This window comes from Pseudorca crassidens, chromosome 4, assembly GCF_039906515.1.
Source record: "Pseudorca crassidens isolate mPseCra1 chromosome 4, mPseCra1.hap1, whole genome shotgun sequence".
NCBI lineage: Eukaryota > Metazoa > Chordata > Mammalia > Artiodactyla > Delphinidae > Pseudorca > Pseudorca crassidens.
The window spans coordinates 52,825,151-52,843,617 of record NC_090299.1 but is presented as its reverse complement, the minus strand read 5'-3'; the positions used below and the strand labels follow the sequence as shown (position 1 = coordinate 52,843,617).

At 37.3% G+C, this 18,467-nt stretch overlaps 1 protein-coding gene across 8 annotated transcripts in view; it reads right to left on the bottom strand.

Moving 5' to 3' along the window:
* Positions 1 to 2,559: 2,559 nt before the first annotated feature.
* TBC1D19 (TBC1 domain family member 19) overlaps positions 2,560 to 18,467 on the bottom strand; it is a 162,670-nt gene continuing 146,762 nt past the window's right edge. For 6 of the 8 annotated variants that reach the window (XM_067735679.1, XM_067735683.1, XM_067735685.1 and 3 more), the window contains 3 exons: positions 16,457 to 16,572; positions 10,739 to 10,809; positions 9,531 to 9,737 (listed from right to left, as the gene is read on the bottom strand). In XM_067735679.1, coding sequence (XP_067591780.1) covers positions 9,663 to 9,737; positions 10,739 to 10,809; positions 16,457 to 16,572 — 262 coding nt within the window. In that variant the 3' untranslated portion in view covers positions 9,531 to 9,662. The other 2 variants (XM_067735680.1, XM_067735682.1) reach the window with 2 other exon arrangements.

Genomic DNA, 18,467 nt, shown 5'->3' with positions numbered 1-18,467 from the left:
TTATCCCCCCTTCCCTCTTACAAATCCCTTCTGCTCCTTTGAGGCTCACAGCATCCAACTGTACCACTCTTCTTCCTCCATGTTATAGTCACTAATTAGTAGCCTCTGGGTCTTTCTTCCTCATTCTCAGTAAAACTAACTTGCAATTCAATTTTCTTCTTATCTCTATCCCTGTCATCCTTCTTGCTGATTTCAACATGTAGGCTGATGATTGATTCATCCAATACTACAGACTCCTAGTTTCTTGACTTCCTCGTATTTTCAATGATGTGTTTCTTCTACCCTACCATAGCTATCCACCATGCCTTAGATCTCGGCATCAACAAAAATGGCATAATCTCCAAAATTTCAAATGCAAATATCTCATCCTGGCTACAAATATTATTCTTCCAAGCTACTTGCTAAAGTACCCTTTCTTCAAAAGTGCTTTCACTTTTTTGTTGTGACCTTTAATCCAACCACTTCTCTTTATTCATATAAGAGAATGAAAGCCCTCAATCACCAACCCCTCCTTATCCCTCATTTCTTCTTTTCTAGTTTATATTCCATGACCCATTGTTATAGTTTTTTCCTTCAAACCCTTAACTTCCTTGCCCTTCTTTTTTTGGCCATGCCTTGCAGCATGCAGGATCTTATTTCTCCGACCAGGGATTAAACCAGTGCCCCTCTGCATTGGGAGGGTGGAGTCTTAATCACTGGACCGCCAAAGAAGTGGCCTCTTTGCCCTACTGAATGAAGTTTGGAGGCCCAATAAACAGCACCCTTCCTCCTGCCTGAGTTCTGAGTACTTGAGAGGTAAAATGAAAATCTAGGTAAATAAAAGCAGATGAAGATGATGTATCTTCTTTCCTACTGATAAAGTTAATCTCGGGAATGTGACTTAATTTTGCAGCAAGGACAGGCTTTTCAAAAGTGTGTCTTGGGCTTATGCACTCAGGGATGACCTGAAAAACTGCAGCCACCCCCTCACCCCACTTTCTCCCCATACCACGGGATCCAGACTTCTAAAGCTAGGGCGTAGAGGAACACTACAGAACATACGTTTGCTCTGGGCTGCTAGACCCTAAAAGAAAGGTAAGAGAAAGGGGCTGGCTTTATTTACATGCCCACTCATTGATCCCAACCTCAACAGTAATATAATTCACTCCTCTCTATGGGAGGAGAGAGTGAGAAGCATTACACCAGTGAACTCCCTCCACATGGAGAGAAACATTACGACTTGGCAATGCATTTCCCCCAACACGTCTCTTCCTCCGTTACACTTGCCTTATAAAAGCCCAGCTTTTTGGGGTCTTTTCCCTGTCACCACCAGAGCAAAAGAAGGTTGTCTTCAAAATACTTTCACAAATTTTATCCTATTTGAATATTATAAAAACCACATGAGAGGAACTCGACAGGTAGAATCACCTATTTTTTAGGTAAGAGAATTGAAGCAATGCGTATTTATTGTCATAGGTTACAGTCGATATGGTAAACACAATTTATCTGAGAGGAGGTAGGTTAGTTTCCTGCTGTTGCTGTAATAAATTACCACATATTTAGTGGCTTAAAATAACACAAATTGATTATGTTACAGTTCTAAGATCAGAAGTCTGAAAATCAAGGTGTCAGCAGGGCCAAGTTCCTCCCAGAAGCCCTAGGTGAGACTCCATTTCCTTGCCTTACGCATTCCTGCATTCCTTGGCTCATGGTCCCTTCCTCCATTTTCAAAACCAATAGCATAGGGCTTCCCTGGTGGCACAGTGGTTAAGAATCCGCCTACCAACGCAGGGGACACGGGTTCGTGTCTGGGAAGATCCCACATGCCGCAGAGCAACAAAGCCCGTGCGCCACAACAAATGAGCCTGTGCTCTAGAGCCTGTGCTCTAGAGCCCACGAGCCACAACTACTGGGCCTGCGTGCCAAACTACTGAAGCCCGCGCGCCTAGAGCCCGAGCTCTGCAACAAGAGAAGCCACGCAGTAAGAAGCCTGTGCACCGCAACGAAAGAGTAGCCCCTGCTTGTCACAACTAGAGAGAGCCCTCGCACAGCAATGAAGATCCAACACAGCCAAAAATAAATAAATTTATATATAAAAAAAAGGAAAGAATTAAAAAACAAACAAAAAAAGCACAATAGCATAGCATCTTCAAACCCTTCTCTGACTCTGATACTCCTGCCTGCCTCCCTCTTTTCCTTATAAGGACCCTTGTCATTACATTGAATCCACCTGATAATCCAGGATAATAGCCCCATCTCAAATCCCTTATATTAATCACACAAACAACATGCCTTTTTGTCATGTAAGGTAACACATTCACAGGATTCAGGGATTGGGACATGAAAATCTTTGGGGAGACATTATTCTTCCTATCGTAAGAGGGATAGCACCATTACTTCAAAAAAAGAGGTGTTAGTATTCTAGTTCCAGAAGAAGTAATGTCTCTTACCACATTTATTACTGAAAAAGCAAACATACAAATACGTATAAACATGAGCACCCAGAATAGTACCTCGTTCAGAGTAAGCATTTAGTGTTTGTTGAATAAATACATGCATACCACATATCTAAGAAAAACGTTTCAAGGGTAAAGAATAGTTGAAGTAATATAAAATAATCACCTAATTAACATAACAAAGACATTAATACCTGAAGCCAATTGTTTAATTAAATGATCTGAAGAAGTGATTTGGATCATCAGCAAAATAAAACTTAACAAAATTATCTTCACTTTGTACCAGTATGTCTCCCCACCTCATTCTGAATCTGTCTCATTCCTTCCACCGTTTAATCCCTAAACTGGCCAAACTAGTAAATGGACATATATTTTAAATATTTGTTGCACTTATTCAAGAAAGGAGTACATTTAATTTAAAATTAGGTGAGCTGCAGCACTTCTATATTCTACTGCAGGTTCCAGTCAGTGAATAAAGGAAGAAAAAGAAATAAAAGGCATATAGATTTGAAAAAAATGTAGAAGTGTCTTTATTTATAGATGACACATTGTATATGTAGAAAATCCTAGGGCAGCTACAAAAAGGGATACTAGAAGTAGTAAGTTTAGCAAGATCTCAGGATACAAGGTCAATATAAAATAAGCAACTGTATTTCTGTATATTAACAAACCATTGGAAATTGAAATTAAAAATACCATTTACAATAGCATAAAAAGTGAAATAATTAGGGATAATTTTAACAAAATATGTGGAAGAACTCTACATGGAGAGCTACAAAATATTGCTGAGTGAAACTAAACAAAACCTAAAGAAAATGAAGAGATAGTCCATGTTCATGGATTGGTAGATTCAATATTGTTAAGATATCAATTGTTCCCAAACCTATTTATAGATTTAATGCTATCTCAATAAAAATAAAAATTGTAGCAGCTTTTTTTTTTGGTACAAATGGAAAAGCTGATTCTAAGAATTATTTAGAAATGCAAATAACTTAAAACAGTCAAAATAGTTTTGACATAGGTGAGCAAAATTAGAGTACTTATACTACTTGATTTCAAGATTTACTCTAAAGCTACAAAAATCAAGACAGTGTGATATTGGAATAAGTATAGACATGAATCCATGGAGCAGAATAAAGAGTCCAGAAGTAAATCCATAGACATATGATCTATTGATTTTATACAGAGGTGCTGACATAAAAGGATAGTTTTTTAGCAAATGGTGCTGGAACAATTGTACATCCATATGCCAAATGTGACTCTCAACCCTTAAGTGGTACCATACACAAAAATTAACTAAAAAAAAAAAAAAAAAGAATCAAAGGCCTAAATATAAGAGCTAAAACTATAAAATTTCTAGAAAAAACATAGGAAAAAAATTTTGTAACCGTGAGTTATAAAAAGATTTATTAGATAAGAGGCAAAAAGTATGAACCATAAAAAAATGGATAAACTGATTCAACAAAATTAAAACTTTTGCTCTTTAAAAGGCAGTTAAAAATTAAAAGACGAGCCAGAGGCTGAGAGAAAATTTTACAAACCAGAAGTGTAACCAGAATAAAGAATTCTTACAACTTCAGGTAACTGATTAAAAATGGGCAAAAGATTTAGACACGTCATAAAAGGATATATATAAATGGCAAATGGACATAAAAAGATGCTCAACATCATAAGTAACTAGGGAAATGCAAATTAAAACCACCTATTAGAATGACTAACATGATAACACCAAGTATTGGTGAGGATCTGGAGCAACTGGAACTCTTATAAATTGCTAGTGGGAATATAAACTGGTAGAACCACTTCAGAAAAGAGTTTGGAGGTTTCTTAGAAAGTTAAATTTATGCTTACATATGACTCAGCAATTCTACTCCTAGGTATTTACCCTAAAGAAATGAAGATATTCTACATGAAGGCCTGCACACATATGTTTATAGTAGCTGTATCCATAATACACGAAAACATGAGAACAACATGGATGGCCGTTAACAATGATGGGCAAACAAACTGTATGAAATACTACTAAGTCATAAAAAGGAATGGAAAACTAATCACACAACATGGATGAATCTCAGAACATCATGCTGAGCAAAAGAAGTCAGACACAAAAGAGTACATATGTATGATTCCATTTACATGAAACTCCAGAAAAGACCAATGTAATATTTAGGAACAGAGCAGATCAATGGTAGTTTGGAAAGAATGTGCATATGGAAGAGCAAATGGGAAGGAGCATAAAGAGAATTGCTTCAGGTGATGGAAATGTTCTGCACCTTGACTGTAGTGGTGGTGATGTGGATTTATACATTTGTCTAACTTTATAGAACTGTGTAATTTAAATGAATACAGTTTATTGTACATAAATTATATCTTAATAAAGTTGACTTAAATGAAATAACTTGAGTGAGCTGAAGCGTGTACATTTTTTTCTCTCAAAATATTCCTACTTTTTGGACTTCCACAGGCAACTCCACAAATCAATTTAGTAGGTAAAATAGCTGAGTGACACTGAACAAGTGGAGATATTACTCTGAACTGAGCAATTTTCCTCATCAGTAAAATGAGTCAATTAGATGACTTCATTTGTTCATTCAATAAGCACTGACTAAAGCTCACTATGGGCAAGAAATATGCCAGGTTCTAGAGATATAAAGCTGAAAAAGAAACCATTTTTGCCCTTTAGGAATCTGTCTAGTGGAAGACAAAGACAAGCTAACGTATCATTAGGATACTGCTTACGTATATTTAGGGTATGAGGAGAATTCATAAGAGAAGCGATCTTCCCTGATGATGCAACACCTGAGCTGGGTTTTGAGGTACAAGTAAGAGTTAGGTAGAGAGGGAAGAGAAGGCATTCCAAGCAGAGGGTGCTGTATGGGCAAAGGGCCAAAGGAGAGAGAGACATACCATGTGTTTAAGGTACTGCAGGTTGCTTAGTACATCTGGAACACAGATTTCATCCTTGTGTCTTGACTGAAAAAAAGTTTTAGAAGATTCTGCTAGTTTAACCAGTGTGTAGATAGGGGTCCTGTACCAAAGATGATATCTATGTTGTAGAGGATCACCTAAAAGGTAAAATAACTATACCTTCAGTTAGGATCCTTTCTATTGCAAAGAGAATCTTTTGGCTCATGTAACAAAACAGTCCAGGGGTAGACTGATGGAGTGTGACCTGGGAATTAACAAGGTCAACAGAGCAGCTTCTCACTTTTTGCATTCCTAGGCTGCAGCAGCTCCAGACCCTATATCCTCTCTTGTTCATATCCAGCTTCCCTGAAAGATTAAACCAAAGCCTCATAATCAAGTTTCATTGATTTTGCACAGTCTTAGGTTTTGCACGGATCCTGAACCAATCCTTGTGGCCAGAGAGATGGTACATAATGATGGCTTGGCCAGGACCCAGAGGTCCTGGAGGTGGGAGTCAGCCTCATCTGAAGCACATGGAGGAGGGGTAGATCTCCAAATAAAAATTAGAGCCTTTGCAGCAGAAGGGAGACTATAGATACTTAGGAGGAATTATATTTTAAGAAAGACATAATTGTTGAACAGATTCCAACAATTTTTAGAACAAGTCCGGGGGTACAAACACACATGGACAAATTTCTTCTTTCATCTTCCATTCCTAGGACTAGTCAATGAAAATTGACTTCAGAACAAAGTGATGTGAGACTCAATACATACACAAAAAACTATCACTCAATATTCTAAGCACCATATTAGTAAATGAGCAGTTTTATGAGAACAAAGAGAAGGGTGTAATTAATTCTAATTTATAGGCTCCATGGTATCTTACAGCAGAGGAGAGTTTTTTAGTGGGGCCTTGAAAAATGGAGGTCCTTCTGGCAGAGATAAAGTACAAGGCCATAGCTGGTTGAGGATGAGCACGTAATTTGGTGAGGATGAAGCACAGGATAACAGATCAGTGTGAGAGAACAGGAATGGAAAGATCAAGCTGCGGTGAATTTCCCCCACTCTGCTACAGAGCCTGGACTTTATCCTTTAAGCAGTGTGGTATCGTTTAATTTTTAAGCATGTAAGTGACACAATCGAACCTGTATTTAGAGAGCTGCAAGAACAGATTAGATACTTCCTGAGACAAGGAAGAAGATAAGTATAGGGGAATAAAGCTAAGTTGTGAAGTGGAAGCCTGAGGGAGTTCAAGCCTAATGGTCTCTATTTTCTCTATGAAATAGGCAGAGAGAGTACATGCAGAGTGTAAGTGGATGCTATGCATTTAAGATACACTGAAAATTTCAATTAGCCAGAAGGCTGCATTACCAAAACACTCTGATCTAAAAGATTGTTCAATAAACTCTTCCACGATATAAGATCATACATATTACATACATACATAGTGAGTGAACTGAAATCCAGAAGAGCCAAATGCCATTCGTCTATTAGGCTATTTCACCACCAGTAAGAATGCCACAGGCAGAATAATGATGTAATTATCACTGGTCATTCAGATCACTGTGATCAATGGCAGAGCCTATGTGAGGGGCTGCCAGGGGTTGGTAGGAGATGGCGTGGGAGAATACTGGAGGGAGGAGGTCAAGAGAAGTAGTGTGAGTGTAGCTAGAGATGGAGTGGGCAAGGCAGCCTGACTGCCCTCAGTGCAGTAATTTAACAAGCAGCCAAGAGCAGCACATGGCTGAGAGGGGCTTGTGACAGCAGCGAAATGTGTGGCAGCCTCCTAGGTTTGGCTTTGGGGTTCAGATTCAGAATGACTGGCTAGAGCCACCTGTTCCAAATGAAAGGATCTGCTATGCCATGGTCCATTCATTTTCTTATAGATATAGAAGAGGCCTCAAATGATCAAAGTCATACAAATGCTAATGAAGTTGGGCATTCTTCACATATTATCTTCTACCACTTGATCTTAAAATGTCATATTTAAAATTAATTACTGGGACCTCCCTGGTGGCACAGTGGTTACGAATCCACCTGCCATTGCAGGGGACATGGGTTCGAGCCCTGGTCCAGGAAGATCCCACGTGCTGCAGAGCAACTAAACCTGGGCACCACAACTACTGAGCCTGCACTCTAGAGCCCGCGAGCCACAACTACTGAAGCCTGAGTACCTAGAGCCCATGCTACGCAACAGGAGAAGCCCGTGCACCGCAACGAAGACCAGCCCCGGCTCACCGCAACTAGAGAAAGCCTGCGCTCAGCCACGAAGACCAAACACAGCCATAAAATAAATAAATAAAACAAAACAAAATTAATTACTGACAACCTCTTATATTTGCTTGGTGCTTTGTAGTTAAAAAAAAAAAAATCACTTTCAAATGTATTTTCTCATTTGGTCTTACTCAATCCTGTAAGGTAAACAGAGCAAATACAAAACTTTCATGCTGCCTGTCATCTCCCCCGCATACCCCACCCAAATTACAGATAAGAGAGAATAGATTATCTGGGGACTTCAAGCTAAGACAAGAACTCCTCCAGTTTAATGTTTCTCCCACTAGATTACTACATTGCTACTTTTAAAAAAACTTATGAATATTCTCCTAAAGAAAAAAGCCAAAGGTGGGTGTATCTGTACACATTTGACCTTAATCATTTAAAACTCTCTCTCTTCCTAACAATCATGGGTATATGCTCATCCCTGTGATGAATGTGCATTTGTATACACAGAATGGCAAAGCGTATGATTGTAATTGTATCGCCTTCAAAAGCAATAACATGGAGTTTATTAAGAATCAATCACTCAATAAATGATTATTTAGTCCTCAATAAGTCAACAAGTACCTGATGAATAAAAGCATTTACGTAGATTTCCAAATTAATAACTAGTAGTTATATAAAATTCCACCACACTTGCAGTCCTGTGCTAAACCTCATACATTTCCTAAAAATATACTCTCTAAATAAAAGACTCCAGAACTAGATTTTAATAAAACTTAATACGATTCTAAGCATTCAGTAAGACTATCAATCCATTGATTCAGAATTTTATTGAAGTGATCAGCATCTTGAATTTGAGTATAAAATTGAAAGACAATGATTTTTGGACTTTCCCCCCCCATATTCTATCATTCTGCATTATAGAAATGTTAGGTCTCTAAGAAGTAATATAAAATAAGACCCTCTACTTACAATAAGGACCAAAATAAGACTGATGCCTTGCATAATGTCTTCAGTTCTAGAATGAATGTATAATACCTACTTCTGGTCTCGCTAAGCTGCTCTGCCCTAGAAGTAAATCTCATTAAACCAAACTTCAGTAAAAGTGCATATGGGGTTTCCCTGGTGGCGCAGTGGTTGAGAGTCCGCCTGGCGATGCAGGGGACACGGGTTCGTGCCCCGGTCCCGGAAGATCCCACATGCCACGGAGCGGCTGGGCCCGTGAGCCATGGCCGCTGAGCCTGCGCGTCCGGAGCCTGTGCTCCGCAACGGGAGAGGCCACAACAGTGAGAGGCCCGCGTACCGCAAAAAAAAAAAGTGCATATGGTTTTGATTTTTCATTCCCTTCATTGAGTCCTTGGGTGTCCTCTTTGTAAACTTCCAAAGTAATGGAATCTGGCAACAGATCTCAGCAGTGTCAAGTCTTCTAACTAAGAGATGGAAGGTTGAGACATTTAAAGGGATCATTCTATTTTCTTTTTTCAGAAAGTGATGAATAAAACTGTCAGGTGGAGACAACTGTATTTGACCTTCCCCAATAGAGAGAGAAATAAAATGGAGAGGGATCTAGATCTCTGATGAGAGAAAAGTTGTTAAAAACACCAAAGTACATTTGAATTCCTACTTAAAAGCATTATCTTTTTCAAGTCTTCCCACATCCTACCCCACCCCTGGCTTTGAGTGAAATGCAATTTATAAGACAAAATGATTCATTATCTAGAGATAAATTTACAAACTGACATAAGAGAACTGTCCCAGAGGCTACATTACCTATTCAAGTTTATTACAGTAGCTTTAGTTCTTATTGCATATATTGTTACATGCCTTTTACAAGCCAGGGTGATCTATGCTATGTATGCTCAATTTAGCAGAAGTTATATCTACTGCTTCTCTCTTGAAAATCAGCAGCATGCAGTGCAATACGTGGTGTGCAGAGTTATTGTTTCAAAAAGTGAAAAACTACTTAGGTTTAACTGAGGAGGAACATGATCTTTATTGGCTTATATGCAAAGTTTAATTTTGGTTTTATGCAGAGTTTGCATAGTTCATGATTACTTTCTAATGAAAAACTAGATGTGTTGTCAGTGACCTTGAAGAAGATCAGGTGACAGTAGCAAACAGAAAAATTTGAAGAAGAGGCATAACTTTTAAAGTAGAAAGGTCAGCAAGAACTGCCTGAAACAAAAAACAAAAGGAATGATTAATATCGGCATTCTGATCAGCAAAGTGAAGCCTATGAAATAAACACAGAAACACCTTTACAATGTAATTCTGATATCAACACACCTGAGTTCTTCAGATTGGTCCCAAATCTCTGTACTGAAGCTACAACCTTCTTTCTCTTTTCTGAACATCTTAATGTTAGAACATGTGCAAAATACTCAAATGTGCAGTAGAAAATAATCTGGACTTTAGTCTTGAGCCTTCTTCAAATATACAAGGTAGCATGAGTTTATAAGAGGTCTAACATTTCAACTTGCTTCTATAAATAAACGTACATTATGAATCCTAGTCCCGTTATACTAAGGAGTAACTGACTTTAGAAAATCACTTTAAGATGGAACTAATGTTTACTCAGTTGCAAGATGCATAAACATCCTCTTCCCTTTAAACAAAGAATGTAGGCAGCTATTTTAAGGATAAAATGTACATTTCTATGAGAGATAACAAATAGAGTAATATTGTAAGCCACTATTTAATTGAACCATGCTTCAGGTGTAAGATATACTACTGAAAAGAAACGAGCTTTAAATAATTAACTCACAACTAAAAATAAACAAAAAGCCCATGTTTCTTTACTATATCATCCAAACACATGCTCTTTAATTCTTTCAACTAGTTTGTCTTTGTTCTATGAGCATATGAACAATTATAAGAAAATGCAACATAAGCCCCAATAGTTTCTATTAAAACTACTAGGTATCTTGTTTCCTGTAATGGTTATAGTGGTTTCCCATAATAATCTTGTTTATGACTTCTTCACAAGAACATTGTTTTCAAGTAATTAAGGAATTCTGAATACTTAATATTACTTAGCTCAAAACTTATGGGTTTTACCCAAGTTAAAAAATTAGTCTGCGAGTAATGTGTGTCCTATGCATCTGATACTAAAGTGCCCGAGCCTGGCAATCTCTCAGGAACTATTTCCATCCCATCTGAGTGAAACTTATCCTTACTTCAGCTGCAGCCAGTGATGTCACCTCCATCAGGTTCACTGCTCGGAAAGCAAACACAGCAGCTGCCAGGACTGGAAAAGAATGCACACTATTTCAACTGCTGGTCTGGTCTACTCATCAGCCAGGCAATTTACTGCTATGCCCACAACCCACGATGAGGGCTCAGAATTAGTGCTTCACAACTGTATCCTGCATTCTGAGTTAAGGCCTTGTGATGAATGGAAATTGTCTCCTCTGGAGAACAGTGGCTTGATGGTGCAGTTTTGGGAAAAAGGGAATTTTAGTGGTTTTAAAAAAGCCATTTTATAAATTGTTTCATACCTATAACTTCAATTGTAACAATTTTTAAATGGCATGAAGATCTAATGACTATCTTATAAATAAAGATTTATTTTCATGCAGGTGTTTCTTACTGATGCAATGGAGAGGCTTCTGAGAAGTTATATGCAGACTGAATTTTTAAATATATCAGATGATGTTTCATATGTATCAAGGAGGTATCCTGATAAAAATGTGGCAATAAATTCTTTCCTTAAAAATATTTTTATACTATTTTGTTATATTTATATTTTTACGCTCAGCATTGACTTTCTTAGAGTGTCATAAATGGATACGTCTGTGGGGCGGGCTACTGTGGGATTGATCCTGACATTTACATTAATATTGGCCACAGAAAAAGAAGTTGAAACTTTGAAAAGAAAATAAACCAAACCATTATAGAACATCCTGAAGGTCAATAATATATACTGACTAGAAAACATTTGGATTTTTGTTCCCATTAATCATCTGCATATGAACAGAGAGTAATGCTGACATGAGTTATGTCTTATTACATAATCTACCATAAAACTTTGTGAAAGTGAATGAGTCATCATGAACAATGGAAGGACCATGTAATAGGTTCAGGCAACTCTGATAAGGAAACGGTACTGCCTGGAGGTGACTCTTGACTTCTCCCCATTTTTTTCATCACCAGTAGTGGTAGTACATTCCCTACCCAACAAGTCCTTAAAGTTTAGAAAATGAATGGTAAGGAATCTTTAAAATTATTTGGAAGACTCGTTCCTAAGTATATTGCATAGATAATGCAAATTTTTTTTAAAAATATATTTTTACTATGGAAGTAATAATAATGATAATAGCAGTTAATTCTAATACCAAAAATGAGTTAAGTACTATTGTTAGCCCCATTTTACTAATGTAGAAACTGAGGCACTGTGAGTTTGGATGACATATTCAGAGTCACACAGGTAGAAAACAGTAGAGTGACTACTCAACTCTGGCCCTAGAGCTCAAGCATTTAACCACTATGTGATGACATTTTTGAGATTGAAGGTAAGCAGTAATGACTCATCCCTGATATAGAAATCTGTGTGCTTTCCTAAGAATCACCTTCTCTTTTGTCTCTCAGAATAGTTTTCCCCTGGCAGAAACCATAATGGAAAAGAATATAAAAAAGACTGTATATACATGTATAACTGAGTCACTTTGCTGTACAGAAGAAATTAACCCAACATTGTAAATAACTATACTTCAATTTAAAAAAAAAAAAAAGAATGGTTTTCCAGAGATGGCCTGAAGGATGATGTATGGTGGTCCTGGGCTCTGGACCACCTGATAGGGGTCATGCCTATGGAGTAGAAGTCAGGATACAGGTCTCTTAATTTCCCCAGATAGAGGCCGAATGACTGGGAAGCACAGGCATTTTTCGAGGGGACAACAGATTTTGGACAGTTTGTCAAAAAAAGCATTAGAACTAGTAAGGAAAATTCTGGGAGAAAAATACATGGTAGTGGTAAAACAAAATTTAAAAAGTCATCAGCTGGCATTATTTAATATGTAACAAGGGATATAAGAGACCTGGGGCAAAGAATTTACCCTTTAATTGAAATGGAGAAAACTTAAGTACCTAAAGTCCCTCAGCTTCCATTTTTACAAGAATATCAAAGAAAACCATTCCTGTGAACCAACAACTTCTTTATAGTTTTCTAATATCTGGAATCATATTTGAAAATGGAGACATTTTAGGAGCTAAGGGTTGTGGTCACTATTTCCTTTTTTGAGTATAATTTAACGGAGTTGGTGAAAGCTTGACAGGATGGTCAAATTTTCCGCTGTAGCAGGAAAGAGTTTTACATGGTGGGAAATATATAGTTTTTCCAAAGGCAGATAAGAGGGGGAATAAAAGAGTAGTTACTAATTGACTTCAGCATCCAAAATGCTTATGTGCTCACAACCTTTATTTATCTTGGTGTCACATCACAGAAGTTCCTTTCCGTCTGCTTCATGATTGCTTTGCCCAGTACTTCCTCACAGCTGGTTTATTTGCCAAGGAAAACAGGTCTATACTTTGGGATATTTTCTTTTTTAATTAAAAAAAATTTTTTTTTTTTTTGGCTGTGTTGGGTCTTCATTGCTGAGTGTGGGCTTTCTCTAGTTGCAGCGAGCGGGGGCTACTCTTTGTTGCAGTGCGCAGGCTTCTCATTGTGGTGGCTTCTCTTGTTGCGGAGCATGGGCTCTAGGCACGCTGGCTTCAGTAGTTGTGGCTCGCGGCCTCTAGAGTGCAGGCTCAGTAGTTGTGGCCCACGGGCTTAGTTGCTCCACAGCACATGGGATCTTCCCAGACCAGGGCTCGAACCTGTGTTCCCTGCATTGGCAGGTGGATTCTTAACCACTGTGCCACCAGGGGAGTCCTGGGATATTTTCAACTGAAGTCATGCTTCATATGAAATATAGAAAATCAAATATTTACTTTTGGTCTTTTAAACTTTTCTCATTACTTTAATTTTAAGCAACTCTATCATGAACATTAAGACACCTATGCTTTAAACTGTTCTTCAAAAGGCCCTAATTATTCACAATTGAAACCAGTAATATTTACTAAAATATTTCGAAAGACTACATAAGCTCACTTGAGCAAAAAAGGTGGTCACAAAATATTCAGCCCCGAAAATGTATAAAATAATCAAAACTAATTTATATACACATCTACATGCAATTACCTACCCTATGGCTCTTTATCTGAATTCCATGGTAGGAATTCCCATTAGTCTAATTCCATTTCTAGATGTTCTACAATTCTTCTCTGTTGATTTCTTTTTTTTAAATAAATTTATTTATTTGTTTATTTTTACTTTTGGCTATGTTGGGTTGTTGTTTCGATGTGCAGGCTTCTCATTGCAGTGGCTTCTCTTGTTGCAGAGCATGTGGGCTCTAGGCACAGGGGCTCAGTAGTTGTGGCGCTTGGGCTTAGTTGCTCTGTGGCATGTGGGATCTTCCTGGACCAGGTATCAAACCTGTGTCCCCTGCACTGGCAGGTGGATTCTTAACCACTGCGCCACCAGGGAAGCCCCTCTGTTGATTTTTTAAAAACACTCAGAGAAAGTGAATGGATGCAATAGTGTGAACTGCATTTCTACCTATACATCAATAACTTTTTAATTACTGTATTAAGCTTACAGCAAAGTACGTGGCTTAGAGCAAATGCAGCATTCAACATTCATTTCTCTTTCACTTCAGTTTGCTGAGGGGTGATAAGTCACAGAATGGGAGACTTTAAATTGGAAGACGCTTTGAAGGTCTTCCAATTCAACATTTCTTTCATGATAGAAAACCTCTTAACCCTTCAGATGACAGTTAAAAAGCCCATTCTACTTTTGGAAAGTCCTAATTATTAGAAAGTACTTTCTAATACTGAGCCCATTTCTTTAACATGCTCTAATGTTTTCTGAAATGATACAAAAAGCTACATACAATACTCTTCAAAATTTATGCCCTACCCAGAAGAGTTATTTGGTAGAAAATCTAAAATCCTGTTACCTGAGAAATGGTAGCAAAAAACAATACTACTTAGCCTGGAAAATAGAAGACTTTGAGGAAAGGAGGGGGTGAGAGAGTAGAAAAAAACATGATGATGATCCTGGTTTAACAGTAGTACATTCTAACAAGTTATATTATCCAGGGACTTCCCTGGCGGTCTAGTGGTTAAGACCCCGTGCTTCCTCTGCAGGGGTTTGATCCGTGGTGGGGGAACTAAGATCCCACACACCATGTAACGTGGCCAAAAAAAAAAAAAAAAGTTATATTATCCAGAAATGAAATGGGCTACTTGGTAAGACAGGGATTATCCAACACTGAATGTTCAGGCACAGGATAAGGACTGCCTGTTAGAAATATTTAAAAGAAGTTATACCTGATGACCTCTAGGATCCCCTTTTGTCTCTAGATTGTATGCATCACTGACATTCAGCCAAAAGAGGTGATGGCAGACCAGTTTTTCCTAACTCATATTTGTACGGGCTTTAAAAACCACTGAGATAGAAGGATACTGGGAGTTGTTAAAAACCCCAGTAAATGATATCTCTCATTATACCAGGGGCAACATTTATCTTCATGGTACTTTATTATTATCTCAATTTTCCTTTTCAAAATGCCATCTAATTACTCGAACTTTCAGCATTCAAAAATATGTTAATATGGTACCTAGAGAATCTTCTGCAAGAAAAGGGTCATCAATTAAGCATTATTTCCAAATGGCCCAGAGAGGTGTCTTTACAATGCTATCACTGGGTAAAGATTAAATAATTTGTTCAATGTCACAAAACTGGAGAAGGTTGGAACCAGCATTCTCTGCTCTCCATGTGAAAACCCTGTAATACTTATTTGAATTCCCTGAAAATTTCAATGATAAAATAATTTATCATAATATATATTTATATAATATATAATATATATATTATATTATATATATTATATATAATATATAATATATTATATATAATATATATTATTAATATAATTATATATTATATTATATATAATATATATATTATATATTATAATATATATTATATAATATATATAATATAATATATATAATATTATATATATATTATATATATTATATAATATATATTATATTATATATATTATATTTATATAATATATATATATTATATAATATATAATATATATTATATATTTATATATAATAAAATAATGATAATAATAATTGAGTCGATTTTACACACAGAGAAGCAAAATAATATAAGAAATCTGTGCCCTATGTGTTATCACACAGTTGCCCTCTGTGTATATCTGTTGTAAGAACTTAATTATTAAATAAGAGATAGATTTGTGGCTTTCTGAAAAAAAGATGAATTTCTTTTTGGCTTAAGAGAATATGTAAAAGGGGAAACTCAGTTACCAGGGCAGGAGTTAGAGACTGTTAGCAACAAGGAAAAGGTTTTGAGTTCAGTATAAACTAGTCCAGAAGAGCTGAGATTTCAACTATGCAGGGAGACTCAGTCTCAGTTTGGATTTTAGGTAGTAGTTGAGAAAGGGCACAGAACAGAACACTAAGGTAGTCACAGGAGTCAGGAAAAAAACAGAAGTATACCTACACTCTGCTGTGCAAACCTCACAGGTGCTGAGACCGTAAGCCCTGGCTGGATTAAAAGCAGGGGAGGGGAGCTGGACATTCCTAGAAGTGATGAAAAAGGACTAGGAATAGACGTGATGGGCAGTTATGCAGACCTATTTAGATTGCAGAATCTCAGTGCTTGTCTTCTAAGGCAGATAAATCTACTAAATGTTCATGAATTAGAAATGAAAGACAACTGTAGACTCAAATTCCAATTACAGATGGTGAATATCAGAAAGCAAAGGGGCTTTACTATAAAAAGAGCATGTGTTTTACAAACAAGCACTTACTCTTACCAGCAAGAATTTCCAGAGAGTTGTACCCTAGGATTCTATCCCACAAAAGCAAGAGTTGATCTGTAGCTAAGTATCCAGAGAAAGCTCGAACCATCCATTTAAATGATATGCGAAGTCTGTAAGCAAAGAAAAAAAAGAAATTTTACCAGTGGAATTTTTTCTCATCAAAAAGCAGTATCAGAAGAACTCAACCAGTTCCATTATTAGATAACTCCTTTGTGGGTCTGAAAAATCACATGGGCATTTAAAACTCAAGCACTCTACATATATACAATGGAATACTACTCAGCCATAAAAAAGAATGAAGTAATGCCATTTGCAGCATCATGGATGGACCTAGTGATTATCATACCAAGTGAAGGAAGTCAGAAAGAGAAAGACAAATACCACATGAAATCACTTATATGTGGAATCTAAAATATGACACAAATGAACTTATGTATGAAACAGGCTCACAGACATAGAAAACAGACTTGTGGTTGCCAAGGGGGAGGGGGGAGAGATAGATGGGGAGTTTGGGATTAGCAGATGCAAACTACTATGGTATTGAATGGATAGACAACAAGGTCCTACTGCTGTAGGTCCTACTGTTCCTACAAGGAACTATATTCAATATTCTGTGATAAACCATAATGGAAAGAATATGAAAAAGAATGTATGTATATGTATAACTGAAACACTGCTGTGATTAACACAATATTGTAAATCAACTATACTTCAATAAAATAAATTTAAAAAACCCTCAAATACTCTATTAAAAGCTGTAAAAAGTACAATGGTGAGAAACCATGAGTCCTCAAATTAGTGGTCTCAAAAGCATTAAGAGGGCTTCCCTGGTGGGGCAGTGGTTGAGAGTCCGCCTGCTGATGCAGGGGACACGGGTTCATGCCCTGATCCGGGAAGATCCCACATGCCGCAGAGCGGCTGGGCCCGTGAACCATGGCTGCTGAGCCTGCGCGTCTGGAGCCTGTGCTCTGCAACAGGAGAGGCCACAACAGTGAGAGGCCCGCATACAGGAAAAAAAAAAAGCATTAAGAGAAAGAATTATATTCCTGAGTCCTACTTTATGTTATAGTTCATTCTTTAGAAAACTCACTTCTACATTCTGTTTTTCAGGGTGTGTACTAATTAGCTATCAATGAGGTGATCTTATAGTCTTAACAGTTCCAGGCAAGCCTAGAACATTTGAATTTTTATTCAAGATACTTGAAAGAGCTTGATAGCTGCACATTTTTCCAATTCAATAAATTATATTCCTACATTTCACTCAAATGGCTACAAAGGATGAAAAAAGACAAAGAAAACTAGTTTTAAAGCTATAGGGGGACTTCCATGGTGGCACAGTGGATAAGAATCCACCTGCCAATGCAGGGACACAGATTCGATCCCTGGTCTGGGAAGGTCCCACATGCCATGGAGCAGCTAAGCCCGTGCCTCAAACCACTGAGCCTGCACTTTAGAGCCCGTGAGCCACAACTATTGAGCCCATGCACCTAGAGCCTGTGCTCTGCAACAAGAGAAGCCACCGCAAGGAGAAGCCCGTGCACCACAATGAAGAGTAGCTCCTGCTCACTGCAACTAGAGAAAGCCTGCGCACAGCAACGAAGACCCAACGCTGCTAAAAATAAAAAATAAAATCAAATCTTAAAAAAAAGAAAAGCTATAAGGGACCTTAGAAATAGATCTCTGATTTGAAACCCTTAGTTTTATAGAGGATGTCATCAGAACTCTGAAAAATCAACCAGAAAATTCAATTAAATTCTATTTTGCAAAAAAAAAAAAAAAAAAAAGAAGAAGTATGAGATCCTACTGTTTCATAAATAGGTTATGTTACAATAACAATTTATCTCTAGAATCAGGAAACAAACTCTTTGGCTTTGGTGCCTGAAGAGATTAAATAGTCTCTCAATTTCTGTACTATTGGCAATTAAACATCACTTGACTGCCCCTGAGAGGTTCTAGCCAAATTCTTTGTTAAAACTGTTATACAGATAAACATCTGTACTTTTTC